This window comes from Melozone crissalis, unplaced genomic scaffold, assembly GCF_028551555.1.
Source record: "Melozone crissalis strain CALT ecotype California unplaced genomic scaffold, PUWL_Pcris_2 ptg000056l_1, whole genome shotgun sequence".
In the NCBI taxonomy this organism is placed as follows: domain Eukaryota; kingdom Metazoa; phylum Chordata; class Aves; order Passeriformes; family Passerellidae; genus Melozone; species Melozone crissalis.
In genome coordinates, this window is record NW_026535834.1 from 8,637,415 (window position 1) to 8,661,981 (window position 24,567).

The window sequence follows — 24,567 nt, forward strand, 5'->3', positions numbered from 1 at the left end:
ATGTCCATGAACAACATAAAAGTGAGGAATTTGTTCTCCCCAAGTGGGAATAATTAATGCAGGGTAGAGAAAAGCTGTTTGTTCCTTTATGTTCCTTCCAGTAGAGAGGCTGGACTCGATTCCAGAAGGAATTTGAGGATCGCTCCACCACAAATTGCTCTTTTTCTAGATATTCAACCTCATCTCTTCCTCTTCTTTTTATGGATGTTGAACACAACACCCTCCAAAGGCATCAGACTTCCACCCCTCCTCTGCCAGCTTCCCCAGGATCATTCTCTCAGGGGGATTTTGCAGAATGCAGATGGAACAACGCCTGAGCACCTCCTGGACAGACCAGACCATCTCTGCTCTTCAAAGCCAGGCTTATTTCTTTCCTCTTCCTGCTCTTCTAGTGGAAAACACCGATGTAATTCCAGTTATTTTGGTGAATCAGTTGTTTACCACAACACAAGGGCTAATCCTCTCTTAATCCCCGTGCTCCTTACAGATTTTCTTTAGTTTTTCATCAGTCTGTGTCAAGTCTGCTGCTTTGGCAAAGAAACACAAAATTTTGCTGGAGAAAGATCACAACATCTGCCTGAGCCTGGTTTGTGCTGTAGCAGAGTTAAAACTGGAAATTGTGATGGCTCAGGCTTTCTCAGAATGTTTTTAGGAGAGTATAAAAAATTCATTTGGGTGATTCAAGGAGGAGACAGGTTAGAGCTCTGCTTGCTGTGGAAGAAAACAACCTCAAACCAGCCCCTCTGGGTGTTTTCCATGACTTTGGACTTCCCAGCAAGAGCAGTGACAGATAAATCACCATTTCTTTGGTCACAGGGCTATTGCTGTTGTCACCTCTGCAGATGTTTTACACCCCATGTTCAACAGGACCTCAGCAGCGAATTTTGGTGAAATCCAAATCATTGTAACCCAGCTTGGCTCCTGCAAGCCTCCAAGCCTGGGATGATTTTGATTTGCATCACAACGTGCCTGTTGTTTAATCCTGACAGTCAGGCTGTGTGTCATGAGGTCGGGCTCAGAGCTCAATCAGCTCCAAATCTGGAAAAACACAATCAGTGCACAGCAAAAAAAACCCAACCACCAGAGCTCTTAGTGGCTTTTCAAAGAGCTGCATTCTGTTCTGTGCCAGAAATTGCCCATTCAGAGGCTCACTGAGCTGCATTTCCAGCCCTGAGGTATTTTTGAAAGGGGAGAAATGCAAGGGAGCCCTGGGAGCCTCCGTGTTAGAGCAGAGCATGGGAGAGAGGGCTGAAATTCCACTTTTTAGTGATGGAAATACCTGGGGCGGCCACCTGCTCATCACACCCACCTCTAGTGTTTCAGGATCCATTCCTCTGCCCCCTTTAAGGGAATATTTTGGGTAATTCCCACCCCAAAATGAGGGTGGGAAGGGAATGATGTGAAGTGTCCTCACAGGTGGTCTTCAAACTTCTGCTTGTCCTGCTCAGGTTAAACCCAAAAAATTCCTCAAGGAAAATGTAAAACTTCCTCAAGGTAAGAAAGAACACAAATTTAAGCATAATGGAGCTCTAGATTTTAACCTATATTTAAATCACCCTTCTCTCTCTCTGTCTTTGGGGGTTTTTCCCCTCTTCCCCACCCAAATTCAATTTATTTATTCCTTTTTGCTGCAGCCATTCACAGCCTAAAGCTGAGCCGTAACCATGTGGACTGGCACAGTGTGGATGAGGTCTATCTGTACAGTGATGCCACAACATCCAAAATTGCAAGGACTGTCACACAAAAGTTGGGGTTTTCCAAAGGTAAATCTTTGCCAGACTTTGTAAAGAATCTTGTAAATGCCAGCATTTGAAGTTTAACTCCAAAAGGTTTTAATGTGAGTACTCCACTTGGGCCATTGCATTTTTTACTTTATATGAGTATTCAGAGTCCTTAGCTTGTGTAAATAATTGTAACTAGATGTAAATATTTTTAAACTTTATTTTATTTGGATGTAAATATTTTTAAATTTTATTTTATTTGGATTTGAATATTTTTAAATTTTATTTTCTTTACATTACATATTTGATTTATTATATTTTAATTTTATATTTATTTTTATTTAACTTTAAATTTAAAATTATAATTTTATTATAATTTTATTTTATTTTTATGGGTTTGGATGCAGCAGTTAGTGCTACATAACAAACACATGAAAATATTGCAGTGGCAGAGGCCAGAAGCTAAAATTAGAATTAAATTAGAATGAAATGTAAAATGAGGATTATTCCTTTAGAATTAAATTAGAATTCAATGTAAAATTAGAATTATTCCTGTAATAATATAAGGATTACAGTTCCTTTTGCAACCTTAATTTTACTGCTGGGTACTTAGATATTGTGATGCATTCCTTAAAAACATGACCATACCTTCCCTCTCCCCACCTCCATCCAGCCTTTTTTCTGTTCATAAAACAATAGTATGAACTGACAGGAAAGGGCATTTAGACAGAAATTATTTCCAGTAGAAATTCAGCCTCATTTAAACTCAACACTCCCAGTCAGGCAGCAAAGCTGAGATGGTTGGAAGAGAAGGGGGAGGTCTCTCAAGGAAAAAGCAGATTATTTCCATCCTAGAAAATGAGAATTTGTCCTCTGCAGGATACCAGAGCAAGAACCTGCACATCTGGTTTGTTCCTTGAAGAGACAAGGTCAGGTCACAGCTCTGACTCTATTCTGCATCCTCTGCCCTGTAATTAATGCCCTCTTACCCTCCAGGACTCCTGGGTGAACACTTAATTAATGTTTCCTAAAAAAATAATGTAATTCAGTGCTTCAGTTCCAGAAGAAATGAAGTAATTTATCCAGAACACCATGGGGATAATGTGTAATAAATAATGAGATCTGTCCCAAACAATTTGTGGACGAGAAATGTCAAAGAGAAACTCACTTGATAAATAAAACCTGTCTTGGGTAAAAGAATGCCCTCAGTGGGTTTGGGGTGTTTTCCTCCTCTTTAAGACCAAAATAAGCTGTTAGTTCCAGTTTTGGAGGCCAGCACTGGTGCCTGGTGTGGTCCCCTGAGTGTCACTAGAGGGGGATGGAGGCACATTGTGCCCATGGGTTTGTCAGCACAGCAGGGAGAAAATGCCCAATTTACCCTGGGGAACTGGGCTTGGGTTTGGTCACTGAGCTGAAGAACAAGGGGGGAATTTCAGGTTGGATCAGCTCAAAATAAAGCAAGTTTTCCCCATCAAAATGATAAATTTTAAAGGTTTTCAACCAGCTCTTTTAATTGGGGTGGATAAAGTGACAACACTTATGTGGACAGGTCATTTCCATGATCCTCCCAGGTGTGGGAGTAAGGGGGAGACAGAAGGAATTTCATTGATTGAGACACCCAGGAGAAGGGTTCTGTGCTGTAAAAGTGGGTGCACAGTTACACAACTCTTTTCTGAAGAGCTGTTCTCCAAAACACGCCTGAAACTAATTCTCTTTGCAGTGGAAGTAGCTATTGATATCACCTGGCTGCTCAAATCTTCCAGGGCTTTAAAACTGCCTATATTTAATAAAGCAATTTTTCATATGAAAATGATAAATTTTAAAGGTATTCAGCCAGCTCTTTTAATTGGGGTGATAAAGTGACAACATTTAATCACTTATGTGGACAGGTCATTTCCATGATCCTTCCAGGCTGTGGGAGTAAGGGGGAGACAGAAGGAATTTCATTGATTGAGACACCCAGGAGAGGGATTTTGTGTTGTCAGTGTGGGTGCACAGTTACACAACTGTTTTCTGAAGAATTGTTCTCCAAAACATGCCTGAAATTAATTCTCTTTGCAGTGGAAGTGGCTGTTGATATCACCTGGCTGCCTAAATCTTTCAGGGCTGTAAAAGTACCTATATTTAAAAATATAGGCACTTTTTTAATGGCAAAATGAACTTAATTGGAGGGGGTTTTATTTGCCATCAGGTGCAGAATCCTGGAATTCCTTGGTTTGTGATAAGACAGTGTTAACTTTAAAATAAATCTCTTTTGGATGACTTTGTACTGTACGCACATATTTTAAAATAGATGCTAATCCTTTAATTTTATGATTCTCTATTATATAATCTGATTTTCAACGTGCTGGCCTGAGAAAGGCCAAGCTTCTGTCAGCAGAGGGGAGCCCTGCACCTGGCAGAATGTCACTGACGTGGGGATGATTTTCTTTGTGCAGCTTCAAGCAGTGGGACAAGGCTACACAGGGGCTATGTAGAAGAAGCCACGTTAGAGGACAAGCCACCCCAGACCAGCCACATTGTGTTTGTTGTGCATGGCATTGGGCAGAAAATGGACCAAGGAAGGATCATCAAAAACACAGCCATGTGAGTGCTTTGGGGTGTTTGAAGCAGCCTTAATGTGACTGACTGCAGAGCCTTTGGTTTGGGCTGAGTCTTTGCCTGTTTTCCTTCTCCTCCTCTTCTCCTGAGTTATTAATTATTGTGTTGTGGGTACACTGGTTTTTATATCAATTGGGATGTATGGATTTAGGGAGAACTATGAGCCAGAAGAGCAAAGGTTTATTCTGATTTTATCACCAACACTTGTGACTTTTGGGGAAATGGTGAAGAGGATGTAGCCTCAAATTTCAGCAGGCTCAGCTTGGACATCAGCAGGAATTTCTCCATGGAATGGTTGTTGAGCATTGGAAGGGGCTGCCCAGGGAGGGTTGTATTTGCTGGGAATGTCCCCATAAAGGCAGGAGTGATGAATCTGACTCCATGTTCTCAGAAGGCTCATTTATTACTGTATACCATATTATAGTATAGTATAGTAAAGAATACTAAACTATATTAAAGAATACAGAAAAGTTACTTACTCAATGCTAAAAATATAATAATGAAAACTCCAGACTCTTTCCAGAGTCTTGACCCAGCTTGGCACTGATTGGCCATTGAGTCAAAACAATTCAGAATCCAATGGAACAATCACCTGTGGGTAAACAATCTCCAAACACATTCCACATGTGAACACAGCACAGGAGAAGCAAATGAGATAAGAATTGTTTTCATATTCTCTGAGGCTCCTCAGCTTATAATACTCTATTATATTAAAGAATACTATATTAAACTATACTAAAGAATACAGAAAAGATACTTACACAGTGCTAAAAAGCTAATAATGAAAACCCATTACTCTTTCCAGAGCCCCAACACAGCTTGGCCAAAATTGGCCAAAGAGTCAAAACAGCTCACAGCAGAAAATAATGAAACAATCTCTAAACACATTCCACATGTGAGCACAACACAGGAGAGGCAAATGAGATAAGAATTATTTTCCTTTTCTCTGAGGCTTCTCAGCTTCCCAGGAGAAAAATCCTGGGCAAAGGGATTTTTCCAGAGAATGTGAATGCCACACTGGGAGGTTTGGAGTCCCCATCCCTGGAGGTGTCCAAGAGGTGACACTCAGTGCTATGGGCTGGAGACTGTTAGGAAAATTAATCCACAAACACCAGAGGTTTATGTCCAAAAAGGAGACAGAGGAATCCTTTGACTTTATTCAAATAAAGAGAGAGGCCATGGGGCATTCCTCTGGGATCTCTCACATTTTTGGAGGATGCAGCCTCCCTTTTTATCCAAATTTCCCAGCCTCATTTTCCTTCTCTCCCCTTTTTATCCAAATTTCCCAGCCATATTTCCCTTCTCTCTTTCCCCATTGACTGAGGTACTTGAGATGTTCAGACTTCCCAAAATGCCTGATACCAGAGATTCCCCTCTAATGTACAACCCTCCCTTTTAATTTTTAATTCTTACAGAATTTAGGGGTTTTTTTTTCCCGTTGTTTCTTTCACCTTTCAATGTCTAATTTCATTTACCAGCACACCTAAAGTTTATTTGTAAAGCAAATATCTTTTTCCATTCATCAATCAGTGAAGAATCCTTCCCATTGTTTCTTTTATCTCCCAGTGCTGGTTTTGTCTACCAGCACACCCACAGCTTGTTTGGAAAGACAAATCCACTATTCCTCTCAGGACAAGGTGGGAATTGAACTTACTGACTTTTGAAAGGATTCTGTGTGAAATCCTGGCTCCTGTGGTTGGTGGCTTTGCTGAGCAGGGAGAGGTTCCTCATTTGGGGAATGTTGTTCCTCAGTGGTACCTGGGTGAAGCAGCAGCTGGGAAGGAGCTGAGCAGAACATTTTTGATTAAGTGGTATGGGAAAGTTAATTTTTGAATGGAGTCTCTCAGAGCTGCATGTTGGGATGCTGGAAAAGCAAATTCACCTGGGTGAATTCAGTGTGTAACAACTGGGAAGGAGCTGAGCAGAACATTTTTGATTAAGTGGCATGGGAAAGTTAATTTTGGAGTGGAATCTCTCAGAGCTGGGTGTTGGGATGGTGGGCAAGCAAATTGCATCCTGTAAAAGAGGGGGAATGGGGAGACACAGGAATGTTGTCATTCCTAGCAGGACAGGAGCCTTCCATGGATGAAGCTCTTGCTGTGAGGCTGCTCATGGAGTTCTCTGCACAGAGCCTGGCTGAAAGGCAGAATGTGGCCAAAAAGGCTGTGGAATCTCTTCACTGGATGTGTTTTGGTTTGCAGATGGCTCTGGGGAATGATATTTCCCAGAGCTGTGGCTGCTCCATTCCTGGCAGTGTTCAAGGCCAGGTTGGATCCCTGGTTTAGTGGGCGGCATCCTCATTCATGCCAGGGGTTGGAACTTTTTGATCTTTAAGTCCTTTCCAATCCAAAGCAATCTGTGATTTTATGCACCTGAAAAGATGGGTTTGAATCCTAGAAAAGTCACCAAGTCCTGATGGCAGCTGTGTGGGGGACAAGGTGGCACTGAGGAATCCCTCATTAGCTGGAAGAGGAGGCTGAAAGGTGTTAATTACAGATCTGGATGGCTCAACAGGTGTGTCCCAAATAGCTCCAGGTTCCCTCAGCACTGACAAACCCAGTGGCTCCCGTGGGAAGAGCTGGGATTGCTGGGATTCTGTGGTGGGAGCTTTGTCACCCTCCCTTTGTCACTCTGTGCCACCGTGTCATCAGCCTCTTGTGTCCCCACAGCTCTTGGTGCCACTCCAGCCTCCTCTGGGGTGCCAGGGTAAACCTTTTGATGTCACTTGTGTGTCATTTGTCACCTCAGAGCCCCGGCCTGCAGCTCCCCACCCCTTTCCTGCCACTTCACTGCTCTGTTATTCACTTTGTTTAAGAGCCAGCAGTCCAAAGCAGAGAGAAAAAGGATCCACAGCCCTTGGCTCAAAGTTAGTCACCAAAATCAATGTAAAAACTTCAGTTTTTGTGGGATGGAATTACACAGAATGCACATAGCCTCAGTGTAAGCTGCTGTTTTAACAGTGACCAGAAATAAAGCTTCAGCCTTGGAATCATTACATTTTTCTGCTTTATCTTTCTCCCTCCTCCATTTTCCACAGATACAAGGTGGATTAACTTCAGCTCAGGTCACAGTGCAGAGATGTTCATTCATTCCATAAGTCCTGCTCTAATTGGCAGCCCTGCATATGAAATACTTTCTCAAAAAGGGACACAAGACTTTATGTGCTTCAATAAATCTCACTCACATCCTCAGGAGATACCAGACAGCACTGCATAGCCTTTTAAAATGCTAATTATTGGCATAAATTGTGCATTCTGCACAAAATTTGCAAATTAAAGCATCATTTCAGATTGAAGTATCTTATTTTTTCTTTCCCTTTTTTTTTTTTTTTCCAAATAACAACTTAAAACTTATCAGTGAGGAACATCCCATATGTTGCAGGGAGAGATTTCAGAAGGAATGTCTGCCAAGCTCTCACAAGCCATACTGGCACTTTCTGTTAGCACCTCCATCCATGATATTTGTGTGCTGTTTGGTTTTTGGGGTGGTTTTTTACAAGCTTTTCCATTGGGGTGGTTTTTTACAAGCTTTAAAGGCACCACTGGTGCCTCTTAGAAAAGAAAATTAATAAGGAAAAGTAATTTTTGACCATTTAAATCAAAACTAAGGAGAGAAGATGTCAGTGGGGGTTTTTTGCCTTTTGAATGCCCATTTTTTAGTAGCAAACCTGCAGCTGGACCCCACCAGAGCTCATTTGACCCATTCTGTCCTCAGGTTCCCACCTTGAGAAGAAGCTGGTGCAGCTCCCAGGGTGCTGCTGCATCATTAGGCAGATCCTGCTGGTTACAGAGCTGAAAACAGAGACCCCTTGTCCAGGGAAATTCCAAATTATCCCTGCTAATTTCATTAAGGACTGCAGCTCAACCTCCTCGTTAGCCTGGCTGGATGCTGTGGTTGCAGGGTGTCCTGTGAGTAGGTAAATGGAAAAGATGCATCTTGTGGATGCTTGGATGAGCAGGTCTGTGGTGGATGTGACATAATTTTATTTTTTCTGTGTGTAGTTAAACACATTTATTATCTAAATGTAGCACAGCAGCTGGTGCAACAAGCTGCTCCTGTCAGCTCTGATGTTCCCTGGGACTCTCTGGGAAGAGACAGCCCCTCCTCCAGGCTGGAGCAGAGATTCAGCTGCCCCAGCAGGAGCTCTGAGCTCTCTTGGTGCCACAGGGATGCTTCTCTAAGGGAGAAGGCTTTATAATCTCTATTTCTGCCTCATACAGAGCAAGGTTTTATGGCAGAACGTACTTAATTGGAGGGGGCTTTATTTGGCATCAGAATCCTGGAATTCTTGGTTTGTGATAAGGCAGAGTGTTGGCTTTAAAATAAATCTCTTTGGGATGTCTTTGTACTGTACACACTCACATGTTGTTATTTGGAATGGTTTTTTCCATGGAAGTTGATCTGTGGTTTTGTTGAATTTATGGGTGAATGGGAGGGAGAGATGTTGTTACACATTTTGAGTGTTGGTTCTGCCACCCAAACCCATGAGGAAGAAGGTGAAGAGGAAGGTAAAAAAGGACTAGCTTCTGTCTTTAAACTTAGAACTTCTGTCTTGTTTTATATATATTACTGTATTTTAAAACTTTAAATTTTTTACCTAGTGATATTACACACTTCCATTCAAACCGCAAACTCGTAATTTTAGTGCTATTAATTAACTTTGGAAGCTTCTCCACGGCCTCAGGTCAATACAGAGTTCTCTTGGGGGTCAGAGTCTGTCAGCACAGAAAGTCTGAAATTCTCAGCATTCAGAACTCCAACATCTGAGTATAATTTAGAATCATGGAATGGTTTGGGTTGGAAGGAAGCTTAAAACTCATCTCGTTCCTTTGGCAGGGACACCTCCCACTGTCCCAGGCTACTCCAAGCCCTGTCCAGCCTGGCCTTGGACACTGCCAGGGATCCAGGGGCAGCCACAGCTGCTCTGGCAATTCCCAATTCCCAATCTCCCACCCATCCCTGCCCTCTGGCACTGGGAGCCATTCCCTGGCTCCTGTCCCTCCATCCCTTGTCCCCAGTCCCTCTCCACCTCTCCTGAAGGTTTTTCATTGTCACATTTATGTCACCCCACAGCCTTCTGTACTCCAGGCTGAGCAATCCCAGCTCTCCCAGCCTTTCCTCACAGGAGAGCTGCTCCATCCCTCTTGGGATCATCTTGGTGGCCTCCTCTGCCCATCTGGGAATGTTCTTCTCCATGTCCCCAACCTGCTTTGCAAATCTCCTGTTGTTTCACCTGACCCAGGTGAAGTTCACACCTTTCACTGCCTTAGGCAGGGCTCAGACCTTTAGGCTGGGCTAAATTTCATCATCTCCTGTGCTTGGGGAATGAGGGCAGTGACTCTGCTGTGCTTTTCCAGAGCAGCTGCAGTGTTGTGTCACTTCTGGGCTGCTCTCAGCTGAAGCTGGGCTCTGCCTCTGTCTGAATCTCCTGTTTGGATTCCAAAATCACATTTGTCTGTGCTGCTCTTCACAGCCCAAAAATTGCTGTCTGCACAAGCACCAGCACCTTGGCCTAATCACCAATTACATTTTTATTGCAAGTCCCATTAGAAAGCATTTTAATTGTGGATTATCATTAGGATAATTACTTTGGAAATAGCTATTTTGGTACATTCCATTGCTATGCAAGCCTGGGCAGAGCCTCTCAGAAGCCTTTCACTGTGTGCTGCTAGAATCTCAAATGAAGATTTTCCTGTAAAATCTTTTCTATAATTTTAGCTCTTCAGGTATTTGGTAGCTTTATGTTCCATTTAAATCCTTGCATTGCATTAAATACATCTTAAATGCTTGTTTTTCATCCTTTGGTGCAGGAATTAAGCACCCAGCTGGTAAATATTGCCTTACAGGTTTCAACTTGAGCCTGTCTTGCAAGAGAGGTTCAGGCCAAGAGGTAAAAGGTGACATTTAGGGCATGAAGTGCTTTTGGAGCAGCTTGTTTTGTGTGTTTTTATTACCTAACACATGGCTGGGTGTTGGGCAGGAGCTGTAGCAGCCTGCTCAGGATTTGGGTGTATCCCCAGGGCTGTTCCTAATCCCAGCCTCCCCAAATCCCTTGTTTAGCCTTTTCCCTGCCCACACCATCCCAGCTGTAAGCTGGATCACTCCAGTTGGTGTAAAAAAGTGGGATTTTATCTGGATCCTTGTCCTTCTTCACCTTCTTCTTCATGGGTTTGGGTGGTAGAACCAACACTCAAGATCTGGAAGGTGCAGGGAGTGGGTGCAGTGGGTTGGGAGGGGACAGGGAGTGCAGTGCTCTGTGCCAGAGCAGGGCAAAGCCCTCCTGCCCTTTGGAAAGCAGTGCTGGAGGAGATTATGGAGAACCTGAACCTCCCAGGATCCTGTGATCAACCAACAAAGCACCTTCAGTGCCTCTGATGGTGCAAAATCCTGTTATTCTTCAGAAGGGTGGGGTGTGGATCCCAGGTGGGCTGGCAAACACCCCAAAATGTTCAGGGAAGGACAGGAAAAGGTGACTGGACAGGTGTTGACTGTCACCCTGAATCCCCTCTATGTTACTGATGAGTGATGGGATGCCATGAAGTGTTTCATGCCAGGCTGGGTGGGGTTTGGACCGTCCCGGTTTAGTGCAAGGTGTCCCTGCCTGTGGGAGCCGGGTGGAACTGGATGGGCTTTAAAACCCCTTCCAACCCAACCCCAAATTCAGGGATTTGCATCCTGGAGTTTCCATCTCTCCTCTGGAGCAGGATGAGTCTGTGTGTGTTGAGGAGCAGCGATTTCACAGCAATTTTCACAGCAGTTTTCAGAGAGCAGCAGTGGCAGAACATGACTTGAGTCTTGAGTTGCTCTTTGAAAGCTGCCCACAGGGAGAGTGCAGTTGGCATTTCTGCAGCTGAGCTTTGGGAACAGCCTCTCCCTCCCATTTCCTCATCTCTCAGCACAGCTCCACTCCCATTGCTCACTTCAGCTCAGCAAACTGAGCCCAGGCCAGCCCTGAATTTCCTCAATAAAGTGCTATTATTTCCTCAAGGAGGCAGTGAGTGCTGCCTGTCACAGACGTATTTTCTGAAAATACCTTTGCCAGGATTTTTCTCCTGAGAAGCCTCAGAAAAGAAATGTAAACAGTAATTATCTGATTGCTTGGAATGTGGTCTGGAGATGGTTTGCCAACAGCTACATCTTTGATTGGTCTCATGTTATTGTTTTTACTTCATGATCAATCACAGCCAGCTGTGTCAGGCTCTCTGAGTCTGTCAGGGCTTTTTTTTTTATTATCATTCCTTTCTAGCCTTCTGATGAAATCCTTTCTTCTATTTTTTTAGCAGGTTTTAGTATAGCATTTTTAATATGATATAGATCATAAAAGAGTAAATCAGCCTTCTGAAACATGGAGTCAGGATTCCCATCTCTTCCCTCGTCCTGAGGACCCACAAACACCACAACAGCTGCCCTCCCTTTGAGGGAGCTCCAGGGGGGTGAGAGCAGTTGGGGAATGGTTCAGAGCATCATTCCCCAGTTCTGTGACCAAAATCCAGGAATGGATCCACATGGCTTTGCAGGGAAAAGTCAGAGTTGAGGTGGTTTTTTTCGGGGAACATCCCATAGCTCTTTCTCTTGGAGTCAGGGTGGTGGGATAAAGGGTTCTGACTTTAAACTGACACAAAGGGGAGGTTTAGATGAAATATTAGGAGGAAATTCCTCACTGTGAGGATGGTGAGGCCCTGGAAGTGAGGAAGAGGCTGCTCAGGTGGCTGCCCCATCCCTGGAATGTCCAAGGCCAGGTTGGACAGGGTTTGGAGCACCTGGGATGGTGGAAGGGTCCCTGCCCATGGCAGGAGGTGGAGCTGGATGGGCTTTAAGGTCCCTTCCAACCCAAACCATTCTGGAATTCAGTGATTTTATGAAATTGGTGTTCAGAGTAAGAAGCTGTCACATTTAAGGCTTAAAGACAATTCCCTGTTTCTCTCTCATGGATCATCTGACTGAAGGGAATCTGCAAACATAACTTGACATTAAAATGAATTGTTTCTTCAAGATTCCAGGCATTTTGCTCTGTCAACATCAGCATCATTCTGCAAAATTTGGGAAGCAGCTGAAGCTAAATCAGTTTGCAGCTCCCCTGTTTTTAATGGAGTATTTGTAAATCCTACGCAGAATTTACAAATAAACTAGCAGCATGAGATTCAAAACAACCCCTCAGTAATAATTCTAAATATGTTAACAGACCTCTGGAATATTCTCAATTTAAGCAAGGATGTATATCTGTGAAAATAGGGGTTTGTTATTTATTATTTTAATCAGGGAAAGGCAGCCAGGCACATTTTATTCATGGTGTATCTCAAAGTACCTATTTTCAGGCCATTACTTCTTGCATGGAAAATAGCAATGTGTCAGAATTCTTTCAAGATGTGCATTGAATCTGTGCATGAGTGGGTTTTCTTCTTAGAAAAACCATAAATAAGAGTTGTTTCCCTTGTGTTTCAATGCATGGCTTCAAGTAATTGTTGCTCTGGGGTCAGTATTTCAACATGCATTTGTATCAGGTGAATTCTCTCCCTGTTGAGATAAGGATTTATGGCTTCAGTTGGTGTTAATTTAACAAGTGAGTAGAGGGATTTGTCATCTAATAAAAATTTTTAAAGAAATTTATTTAGAAGAGCCAGAAGAAGGAAAAAAAATTAATAACCTCATCTTTATAGCAGAAGAGATGAGCAGGTGTGTGTGCTGGGGGATTGTGTCTGTAGCTGCATTGCCTGGAAATTACACCAAATTTTCTTCAGAGTTTCTGTCAAACTGCTGATCAGAGTCAGTGGGGGATGCGGTGCAGTGCCACTGGCTGTGTTGCACTGGGAATTTCAGCGACTGCTGGGAGCAGGAGATGAATGCTGGGAGATAATGAGAGGGTGGAAGTGCAGCTCTGACAGCCTGTGACACCCAGGGGAGACAGGTGACAAAAATGGCTTGAAACAGAGCTCGTGTGCACTTGGACCAGGATGAGGAGTCTAAGGAAAAAAAAAAACAAAAACATTTCCTTAGAGTTTGAAGTTTGGTGTTCTCATGGAGCTGAGTGGTTCTGTTGGGGCAGGATTATTCCAGCAGGAGAAAAGGCTCCAGGAGAGCTGCAGAGGGACTGGGGACAAGGCATGGAGGGACAGGAGCCAGGGAATGGCTCCCAGTGCCAGAGGGCAGGGATGGGTGGGAGATTGGGAATTGGGAATTCCTGGCTGGGCTGGAATTGCCAGAGCAGCTGTGGCTGCCCCTGGATCCCTGGCAGTGCCCAAGGCCAGGCTGGACAGGGCTTGGAGCACCCTGGGACAGTGGGAGGTGTCCCATGGCAGGGGTGACACTGGATAATTTTTAAAGTCATTTCCAAATCAAACCCTTCTGGGATTTTATAAATTTGGGACTATTGTGCTGGACCACAGCTGTAAAATCAGCCTTTACATTTCCAAAGTCCTTGATGAGGACACAAAGCCGCCTCAGTTTTTGGGTGGGGAGACCTGAAGCTTTTCCCGAAAGGTTTGGCAGAATTGCAAGGCCACATTATTCTCTCCAAACTCCTGATTCTTGCTTTGGCTATTATTTTAAAACCTCTCTGAGTCAATTTGTGAACAGCTTTAGTAAGAACTGGACCCTTTCAAACAGCTGAAAGCTCTGTAGTTGTTGTATTTAAAGATTTAAAGGTTTAGGGATGTCCAATAGCTGTTTCTCCACAATATTTCCAGCTTCTAGTGATAATAATAAATAATTCTATAATAAATATATAATAACTATTATAATAATATAAATAATTCTATAATAAATATATAATGAATATTATTATATAAATAATTATATAATGAGTTATAATTATATAAATATTATTATAATATAAATTAATAATGACATAAATATTATATTGATATAAATAATTATATAATAAATAATGGATGGTTTTTCCTGCTGTTAGGTACAGGTTATTTACCATTTCCTTCACCTCAAGTAGTTGTTGTGGTGTAAAATTTTGTGCTTTGTTCAGACAATATTTCTATGCTTTTACTGCTTTTAATCTGAGCAACTTTAATTTGCTGTTTAGCTAATTTTCTTCTAAATTTTACTGTTTCTGAATTCCTCTTTCTTGTTGTCAAGCTTTAACCCCAGCCTGCAGCTGCAGTGGGATGGGGAGTAGAGCGGGGAAAAGGTAAAACCCATGGGTTGAGATGAGAACTGAATAATAGTAATAGTAATAATAATATTAATAATATTATTAATAGTAATATTAATAATAATAATAATAATGATGATGATAATAATGATAATAATAATAATAATATCATCCAGAAATAAGTCTGGGTCTGGCCATATCCCCCCCAATTTCTTGTGCAGCTCCTTGTTGGCAGAGCATGAGACACTGAAAAATCCCTGATTTAGGGGGAGCACAACCAAAACAACCAAAATATCAACATTATCCTCATCCTAAATCCAAATTGTGCTGTACCAACTACCAGGAAAGAAATTACCTTTATCCCAGCCAAAACCACCTCCTTCATGCAGAGAAAGTGAAGCTGGCTTGGCAGTACCAAGGAGCTGTGGGCATTTTCAAAAATCTCCTTTATTTTGCTCACTCAGGGACTCCAGGAATGTTCATCTATTCACTGGAATTTTATCTTCTCTATAATCAAGGATTTCCATGCTGAATTTGGACTCTCACACGGCCTGTTGTGTGTGGGGGTGGCAGGGAGGGTTTTGTGCCTGGCAAGGATGGCTCAGCTCAGGCCTCGAATCAGCCCTGATTTAAGCACATCCTCCTGCTGAATTATTTTCTCCCTTATCATGGGAAGGATATTCTGCTTTATTTAAACCTTTGCCATCTCTTTGGACAAGAATACAGGAGATCAGGAGTGCAATCACACCAGGCTTTAAAAATAGAGATGCTGAGCAGTTGCATTTCTTGGCTGTTTGCACAGGCCTGCAGTGACAGCTTTGGGAAAAAAAGGATCTACAGGATGCTACTTCCCTTTCCCTCTTTTTTCCTCCTCCCTTTTTTTCTCCCTTTCCCCCCCTTTTTTTCTCACTTCCTCCTTTTTTTTCTCCCTTTCCCCTTTTTTCTCTCCCTTCCCTTTTTCCTTTCCCTTTTTTCCTTCTCCTGCTTTTTTTCCCTTCCCCCTTTTTTACTTTCCCTGCTTTTTTCCCTTTCCCTTTTTTCCTTCCCCCCTTTTCTTCCCCCTTTCTTTTCTCTTCCCCTTTTTATTTCCCCCTTTGCTCCCCCTTTTCTTTCCCTTTTCTTCGTTCCCTTTTCTTCTTTCCCTTTTTATTTCTTTTCTCTTCCCCTTTTTATTTCCCCCTTTGCTCCCCCTTTTCTTTCCCTTTTCTTCGTTCCCTTTTCTTCTTTCCCTTTTCTTCTTTCCCTTTTCTTCTTTCCCTTTTTTCTTTCTCTTTTTTTTCCCTTTTTTTCTTTCCCTTTTTCTTTCCCTTTTTTCTTTCCCTTTTTTCTTTCCCTTTCTTTCTTTCCCTTTTTTCTTTCCTTTTCTTTCTTTCCCTTTTTTCTTTCCCTGTTTTTCTTTCCCTTTTCTTTCCCTTTTCTTTCCTTTTTTTCTTTCCCTTTTTTCTTTCCCTTTTTTTCTTTCCCTTTTTTCTTTCCCTTTTCTTTCCCTTTCCTCTCCCTTTCCTCTCCCTTTTCTTTCCCTTTTCCTCTTCTCCCTTTTATTCCTTTCTCCTTTTTCCCCCCTTTTCCCATTTCATTTCCTTTCCCCCTTTTTTTTCCTCCCCATTGCTCCTTTGTTTTCTTTTCTTTCATCAGAAAATAAATACCAGTGATGGAAAAGTGTTTTCACTGCCTCTCTCAAAAATGTGGTACATGATTAATCTGCTTTTTTAGTAGCAGCATGAACTTTTCCTGGGGGGGAAAAAAAATAAAAAATTTTAAAAAAGGGAAAGGAGAAGAGATAATTGTAGAATTTTTTTCCCCAAACCATTGACTTTCATACCCTTTCCTACCTTCTCAGAACAGGGTTTGGGCAGAGTTATCCATATGGGATTTTTGGATAGCTCAGGATTGCTCAGCACAGGAGCAGCTGAAGCAATTCCTGTCCCAGGTGTTGGCAGTGATTTATCCTCACCTGTCTCACTTTTCCTGAAGAACAGAGGAGCATTAATGCACCCATGGAAAGTGCCTCAGCTCAGGGATTAAACTCATTAAAAATCATTTGGCCAGGTGGAAGGTTAATGTCATTGTGCCTTTGGTTGTAGAATTAATTAAAAGGGGGGTGCTTTGAAAATAGGGGGGAAAAAACGCATTGAAACACTGAAATAAACAAAAATTTGATGCTTGGAACTGGGAGCTTGGATTTGGTTTGTTGTGCTCATCTTCAAAAATAGGAATACTGTAGGATTCAGGTAAAGGAAAATAAAATTTTCCTTGCTTTGGGTGCTGAGTGACTGTAGTGGTTTTGGTTTGTTAATTGGAGATTTTTTGGTTAATGTACTAATGAGTGTGGTGGGCTTAGTGTTGGTTAATTATCAGTGTGCTTAATAGAAGGCACTCATTTATTTCTTGTTGTGAGGTAGGACTAGGAGAGAAGTAAAGTAGGTTTAAAACTTCAGAAGACTATAAAGAAATATTTATTACTAGGAATTAAAGAGTAATAAGAATAAGAAGAAATTACTAACAATATTAGTAGTATAGAATTGGAACAAAACCTTTAGGATATTTCTCCTACAACCTTTTCTTTGTTAATGATAATGTAAAGAAATAAAACTTAAAATTTTACTCAGTTTACTACCTCTAAAATAATCTTTCTTTAGTTTACTTAGGGAGAGAAGTCCCTCTTGTGAATGTCATGGAGATTTCTCTACAAGAAAATAGTTCTTTTGTGGTTCTTAATTTTTACACATCACAGCTGCTTGGGGAAATCTGTTATTGTGAAATCTTTCCTCTTTTTCACAAGCTTTTTTTGCAGTTGTGTTTATGGGTTATGTTAATTTTGGGGTATTGTTTTAAAGATGAGCTGTTCAAAGGTAAAGGTTCTCATTCTTTATACAATGCCTGGATAGTTAATATTTTGTCTGATTTCTTGCTGCTTTTCCTTTTTCAATGATGGGTTTTTCACACAACACAAATAAATATTTTTTAAATAACATAACTTACCATTATTCCCATTTTCCCCCAAACAGAGAGGGTCAGAGATACTTTGAGGTTGAAGTATTTTAAGTTTTTCTCATCCCTTGGGAGAGGTGCAGCAATGTTCATGTTCAGATATGCTGTAAAAATGCAAAGTCTGTTAAAAGCCTCTCCATCTGCTCCTGCAAGTTAAAACACTCACAAGTGATCCTGTTCCTCACCCTTGGAGCTCTCCAGCCTTCCAATTCACTGTGTAAAATTAAAATAAAACTCTGCTCTTTCAAGCCATATTTTTAAGAGTTTTCTTTGTGTTGAAAAGCACTGAATTGTTTTCCTTCTGTGCTGATCAAATGGTTGATTTCAGTGGATTCTGGATTTCAAAGCAGAGGTGAAATTCTTAATTTTCTATTTTCTGATTTTCTAATTATTTTCTAATTTTCTAATCCTTACCTTTCCTATTCAACCCCAAACCCACCAGGATTAACAGAAACCTTTGAATTGAATTTATGTGGATTATTTTAAGCCCATACTGTGATACATTCAGACTCTTTTGAGCATGCAGTGCACAGAATTTTTTTTCATTCTATGAGAATTTAAGCATTTCATAATAAAAAGCTTGAAATTGAGGGAATTCCAAGAGTAGTCTGTACAGGAAAACATTCATTTCTTTGTTGTAGGATGCGAGATACAGCAAGAAAAGTGGAAGAAAAATATTTTTCCAACCTTGCAACGCACGTGGAATTCCTTCCAGTGGAGTGGAGATCAAAGCTGACCCTCGATGGAGGTACAGGCCTCAGTTCTTGTGCTGCTCCAGCAGCTGCAGAATTCTCCCCAGAAATCTCATCTGTGCTCTCTGCTTGTGCTTTTCCTTTGGTTTTGTTTGCACAGCTTTGAACATTCCCATCCCTGGCAGTGCCCAAGGCCCGGTTGGACACTGGGGCTTGGAGCAGCCTGGGGTAGAGGAAGGTGTCCCTCCCTGCCCATGAATGATCTTTAAGGCCCCTTCCAACCCAAATGACCCCATTATTCTGTTTTATCATTCTCCTGGATGTAATTTAATTCATTTTCTTTATTTCCCCAGACACTGTGGACTCCATAACCCCGGATAAAGTGCGGGGTTTGAGGGACATGCTCAACAGCAGTGCCATGGACATCATGTACTACACCAGCCCTCTCTACAGGGATGAGGTGAGTGAGGAAAACTGCTTTTTGTGTAAATTCACTAGAGCAGGGCACAGAGGCTGAAAAAATCTGGATTTGGGAGTGTCAGGGAAGCTCCCCTCTAAGGAAAACCTTTGTAAAAGGTGTTAACACTTTGTAGGTGTGTCAAAAGGAAAAAAAAATTGAAAGGAGAGGAGATAATTGTAGAAAATGTTTGGGGTTTTTTTGTTTTTTTTTCCCCAAACCCCTGACTTTCATAGCCTTTCCTACCTTCTCAGAACAGAGGTATCCATGTAGGATTTGTGGGTAGCTCAGGATTGCCCAGCACATGGAGCAGCTGAAGCAATTCCTGTCCCAGGTGGTGGCAGTGATTTATCCTGTCTCACTTCTCCTGAAGGACACAGGAGAAGAAAGACAACAAAAAGCACAATCCATGTCATTTATTCAAAGATGTCTAAAATGGGTCTGTATCAACAGCTGAGAAATGTGAAGGGTTTTAATGCTGTTCTCCTTAATTTCTCCATATCTAGAAGTCCATAGAGCTCAGGTTCTTTTTATGTCTGACAAAATCCATGGGTATTTGTCACTTCATTTCTGCTGTTTCTGGGGACAGATGGGATGGCAAACATGGCCAGTCTGGTTGCATTTGTGTGCACTTGCCGTGCAGGGACACCAGAATGATCCCCAGTTATTCACTTCATCAGGGGGCTCTTCATATCCTGGGTGCTCCCATCCCACCCTGACCCATCTGTGCAGCTCTTGAGTGACCCCATTAACCAGAGGAGAAAAACCAGGACTAGGATCATAAATTATAGTGGCCTGTAAATAATGATAAGCCTTGAATAAATGATAATAACCTCAGTAAATGAAGCAGCCCATAAAGGATGGACAGTGCTTCACCCTTGTGTTTCACACTTACTGGAAAAGCCCTCTGGGGCTGGTTTAGGATTAATTTCTGTAGGAATTGCAGCTTTTTCCTGTGTTTGCTGTGTTATATATGGAGTAGTGTTAATCCTTTTGCAGCCTTGGTGCCCTGAGCATGTTTAGACTGGGGTAGGGTCACCTTACCCCAGTCTTACCTGGATATTTAATATCAAATTAGGTGGGTTTAAGTCCTTTAGACTGGCAACACAATTTTCAAACCAAAATCTGTACCTCCCTTCCTGCTCAGTGATGCAGAATTCATTGATCAGGGCTCTCCACTGTCTCTCAGGTTTCCCTGCCTGTTGTGTACCTGAAGCCAACACAAATTTCTGTGGCAAGCCATGGAAATCTCTCTGGCAGCTTGAAAGCAGATATTTTTCTAATTGCATTAGATGCTTGGCATGTCTGTGGACATCTTATGGGAAATGGATTAGTGAGTAAAATTCAGGTGTGCTGGCCAGCAGTGCATGAAAATTTAATTCATTGCTCAGTAGAATTGCAGTTTTACAGGTTCATCACCATCCCCTGGGTGTGAGAACTGACATAGGAGGGGCATGATTAGATCTGATTACAAAATACCAAGTTGGTTTTATTCATCAAATCAAATTAATTTCCTTGAAATGTTTGCAGCAGTACACTCAAGTTACTCTTCCTTATCCCATTTTATTTTCTGTGACCTAACTTTGCAGAGTTTAACACTACAGTGTCAGTTCTGGATGGTTTTCCCACCTTCACTGTGTTTTTCTTGTGGCACTTTGCTCCTTCCAGCTCAGAGATGAGCCTTGGCTTTGAGGATTCACACATTGCTCAGAATTCATGTCCCTGCTCACTGCTTTATCCCCCCAACACAATTCTTTGTGTACCCTGGGCACTTCCAGTGCTTTCCACCCAGAAATCCTCAAAGGATCCCAAAGGGGGATTATTTTATTAAACTTTCCTTTGCCTCTGGGAAATCAACTGAGGAAAGTGGTGAAGAGTGAAGCTGCCGTTCAGCTGATGGCTCCCAGAATCCCAGCCTGGTTTGGGTTGGAAGGGATCTGAAAAAACATCTCATTCCATCCCCCTGCCATGGGCAAGGACACCTTCCACTGTCCCAGGGTGCTCCAAGGTCCATCCAAGCTGGCCTGGGACACTTCCAGGGATCCAGGGACAGCCACAGCTGCTCTGGGCAACCAGAGAAGAATTCCTTCCCAAATCCCATCCATCCCTGCCCTCTGGCACTGGGAGCCATTCCCTGTGTCCTGTCCCTCCATCCCTTGTCCCCAGTCCCTCTCCAGCTCTCCTGGAGCCCCTTCAGGCCCTGCCAGGGGCTCTGAGCTCTCCCTGGAGCCTTCTCCTCTCCAGGGGAGCACCCCCAGCTCTCCCAGCCTGGCTCCAGCCCTTGCAGCAGCTCCGTGGCCTCATCTAGGCTCTCTCCAGCAGCTCCTGCTGCTGCTGGGAGCCCCAGAGCTGGCAGAGCATTCCAAGGGATTCCAGAATCCTCTCCCTGCTCCCCTCAGTGCTGGCATGTGGCATTTTTGGGGTCCCCCATCGTGGGGAGGAATGATGAATCTGACTCCATGTTCTTAGAAGGCTAATTTATTATTTTATGATATTACATCATATTAAAGAATACTGTACTAAACTATACTAAAGAATACAGAAAGGATACTGACAGAAGGCTTAACAAGGTAGTAATGAAAAACCTGTGACTCTCTCCAGAGTCCTGACACAGCTGGCTGTGATCGGTCATTAAGTAAAAACAATTCACATGTTGGATAAACAATCTCCAACAGCATTCCAAAGCAGCAAAACACAGGAGAAGCAAATGATAAAATATTGTTTTCCTTTTCCTCTGAGGCTTGTCAGCTTCCCAGGAGAGAAATCCTGGGCAAAGAGGATTTTTCAGAAAATGTGATAGTGATACTTGGATGGGAATTTTTTTTCCCCTTTCAAGGATTTTCCCCATTTAGAAGTATCACAACTTCTCCTTTAAAGCTCCTGAGCACTCTTTAGGCAGCTCATGAAGGGTTTGCAGCCCCTGTGTCCCACCAGGGGAAGGTGTCACTGTCACTTGAAGAGCACAGAGCTGTCCCAGGGCTCTGCATTGCCCATCTGAGCCCCCCAGAGCGTGGTGGGTGCCCCCCTCTCTGATTTCAGGTATTGTTTCTTCTCCAGTGAGGCAGGAGAATATCCAAAAGGTGCCTCTGACTGCTGCCATGTGATGTGATACCAGGCAGCATCAATAATTCAGCACAGCCCCCTGAACATCCCAGTCAGATTCAGCTGGGCTGGTTTTGTGGCAGAGAATTCTGCTGTATCCTCCTCCCTACCAAATCCCTCTTCAAACATTACCCAGATGTAAGAAAAAGCAATAAATTGATATTCTGATGCACACAGGCCTATTTCTAAATGAAGAATCATTTCACATTCTGCCCCTGACCTCGCTGGTCCATCTGTGGTAACACAATCTTGGGTTTTAGTGTCCTCACTGGGGCACTTGGTTTCACATCGGTGTCACTGGAGCTTCATATTGCTTTAATAATAAATGCTTGCAGCAGAGATTAGAAAGACTAATTGTTGCATAGTAAATGCAGAGTTGTCACCTTCATTACACTGTTAAGTGCCTTTTTTTTTACTGATCTTCCCTGTACTTACTTGCAGGCTCATTGTAATTCTGTGAATTATTGATACATGGCTTGGCAGAAAATGCCTTCAGTGCAGAATAAATATAATTTACATTCATCATCCCAAGATTTCTAAGGATTTACTGCAAATATTGGAGAATATTTAGTGCAAAAAGTGGAGAAACTTCACTGTCCACCTTAGAATCATGGAATAGTTTATGTTGGAAGGTAAATTAGGGATAATCTCATTCCAGCTAGACATCTTATTGCTCGGAGTCCTGACCTTGGACTGGCTTCATGATTTATCCTTATACACAAATTTAAAACAAGAATTAATGACTAACCTCTTGAAATTTGGGACAAGTATTAACTTTTAGCAGAGCTTTCATCCCTTTGGGTTGTTTTGCAGGGGAAATACCATTCTGTTGTGCACTCCTTTCAGCAATAAAAGACAACTGGTTCAGGTGTGTTTGAAAACAAGATGGGAAGCAGGGAATTTTAAGCTGAGACTATTTCAGGACTGGTTTTGCATATGCTGTTGAACATAATAGTGAAGGAGCTGCTTGGCTGGTTTAATTAATTTGATTGCCCTTGAATGTGTTGTCAGCTTTACAAAGTCATTGGTTAGTGGCTGTGCCTGAACCTAAACTTCATCTTGAGCACAGTGACTTGTTAGAAATGGGTTGGACTCAGCTTTTCAACACAAGAGGGGTCCTGGGAGAGGCTCAGGCAGCTCCACAGATCCTTTTTCTGTGCCATCCCTGAGACAGAGCCCTTCCCATCTGTTCCCACAGCCACAGCTCGTTCTGGCCTCTCATCTGTTGTTGTGACACTCCTCTGGCATCCACCCGTGATTCCATCAGGGAATGTGACAACTGTCGTCCCCTTGGGGGTCAGCAGCCTCACCAGCTCTGCCGCCACCTTCTCCTGGGCCACGTGGAGCAGAAACTCCTCAGCTTTGCTTTCCCAATCCCCCCTTGGCTTTCAAGGAGCCTCTTCCCCCTCCAGCTGGCTCACACTCCTGCTGGCTGAGTTTCAAAGGAGTTTGCACTTTCTCCTCAAGTTCTCTTGACATTTGGGAAGAGCTGCCTGCAGGGCTCACTCTTCCTCACGTCTTCACATTCCTTCCCCACAAAGCTGCAGAAGCAGTCCTGCTCTTCAGGCTGCAGAGGGTGCACAGCTCAGGTGTGCTGCACTCCCTTTCCATGGGTACCCGTCTGTTGTTTTTATTTTTCTTCAAACTGTTGTTGTGGGAAGATTTTTTAATGGGTGAGGATCCTGTGGGGACAGCACAGGGAAAGGAGCAGCACTCAAGCTCTGTGTTCCTGCTGTGCTCAGGTGCCAGCAGGGCTTTTCTGCTCCAACTTTTCTTGGGAAGAAACCTCATTTCTTGGATATTGAGAGGAGAATGTCATTTTCTACGCTCATAATTTTGAAAACCCCCTTCAATCCCAACAATCTACCTTTAGAATGGACCAGGGGATGGAGTTCTGGATCTTCTTGGTGTGTGTCCAGGGGTTGTTTGTCCACACACAAATCCCAGTTTCCTTCTGCTTTGCCAGGAACATGCTATCCATGTCTTCAAGGCTGCTTTCCCTCAGAGGAGAGTGAACAGCTTCTTGGGATGCTGGAATTCAGAGGTTGAACATCTGTTTGGGATGTTGGTGCTGGAATTTAGATGTTTGGGGTGCTGGTTCTGGAAATTAGAAGTTGAACATCTGTTTGGGATGCTGGTGCTGGAAATTAGAGGTTGAACAGATGTTTGGGGTGCTGGAATTCAGAGGTTGAACATCTGTTTGGGATGTTGGTGCTGGAATTTAGAGGTTTGGATTTTTCCATCCCAGCACAGGATGCTGTTAATGCTCTGCACAAAAGGGCAGCAGCTCTGGATGTCTCACTGCTTCCACAATTTCTTGTTCCCATCATGATCCAGCAGTTCAGGAGGTGATAAAGACATGATTCTGCTGCCCTTATTATCAGTGTTCTTCAGCCTGAGGTGACAGGGACATGTCACCTGACTCCCCATCTGTACAAAACCCAGGCCTGTGCCAATTCAGGATTCCTGAATGGAGGGGATAAGCTGTTATTTGATTTCTTGGAAGCCATGGGCCTGGCAGGCACATAACTGAGAAAGCAAAGGGCATTTTTGGCCTCATCAAGCCCAGCCTCCTGCTCCTTGGTCAGTTTTTGGCTTTCCCCTGGAATTGTATGGCCCTCAAGCCAGCTGCCCATGGATGTGCATTCCTTCCTCTGCCTTTAATTTGGTTTCTGAAGGGCAGAGAGCTTCTAACCTCAGTTCATCTGAATATGAGCTGCTGCCTTCTGAGCAACTTGATCCTGCAGGCTTGAGTTTCCTGCAAGGAGGATTTATTGGCAAAACTTCAGCTGATAGAGAGAGATAATCTCAGAATGGGTTGTGTTAGAAGGGATCTTAAATCCCATCTCATTCCAAACCCCAAACCATGGACAGGGACACCTTCCACAGTCCCAGGCTGCT

The 24,567-nt window shown here is 42.9% G+C and overlaps 1 protein-coding gene across 1 annotated transcript in view; it reads left to right on the plus strand.

The window, feature by feature from the left end:
• DDHD1 (DDHD domain containing 1) overlaps positions 1 to 24,567 on the plus strand; it is a 68,376-nt gene that overhangs the window by 24,122 nt on the left and 19,687 nt on the right. Inside the window, exons 3-6 of the mRNA XM_054286749.1 lie at positions 1,635 to 1,763; positions 4,160 to 4,307; positions 18,057 to 18,163; positions 18,461 to 18,567. Of these exons, the coding sequence (XP_054142724.1) occupies positions 1,635 to 1,763; positions 4,160 to 4,307; positions 18,057 to 18,163; positions 18,461 to 18,567 (491 nt within the window). The remainder of the gene's footprint in view (positions 1 to 1,634; positions 1,764 to 4,159; positions 4,308 to 18,056; positions 18,164 to 18,460; positions 18,568 to 24,567) is intronic.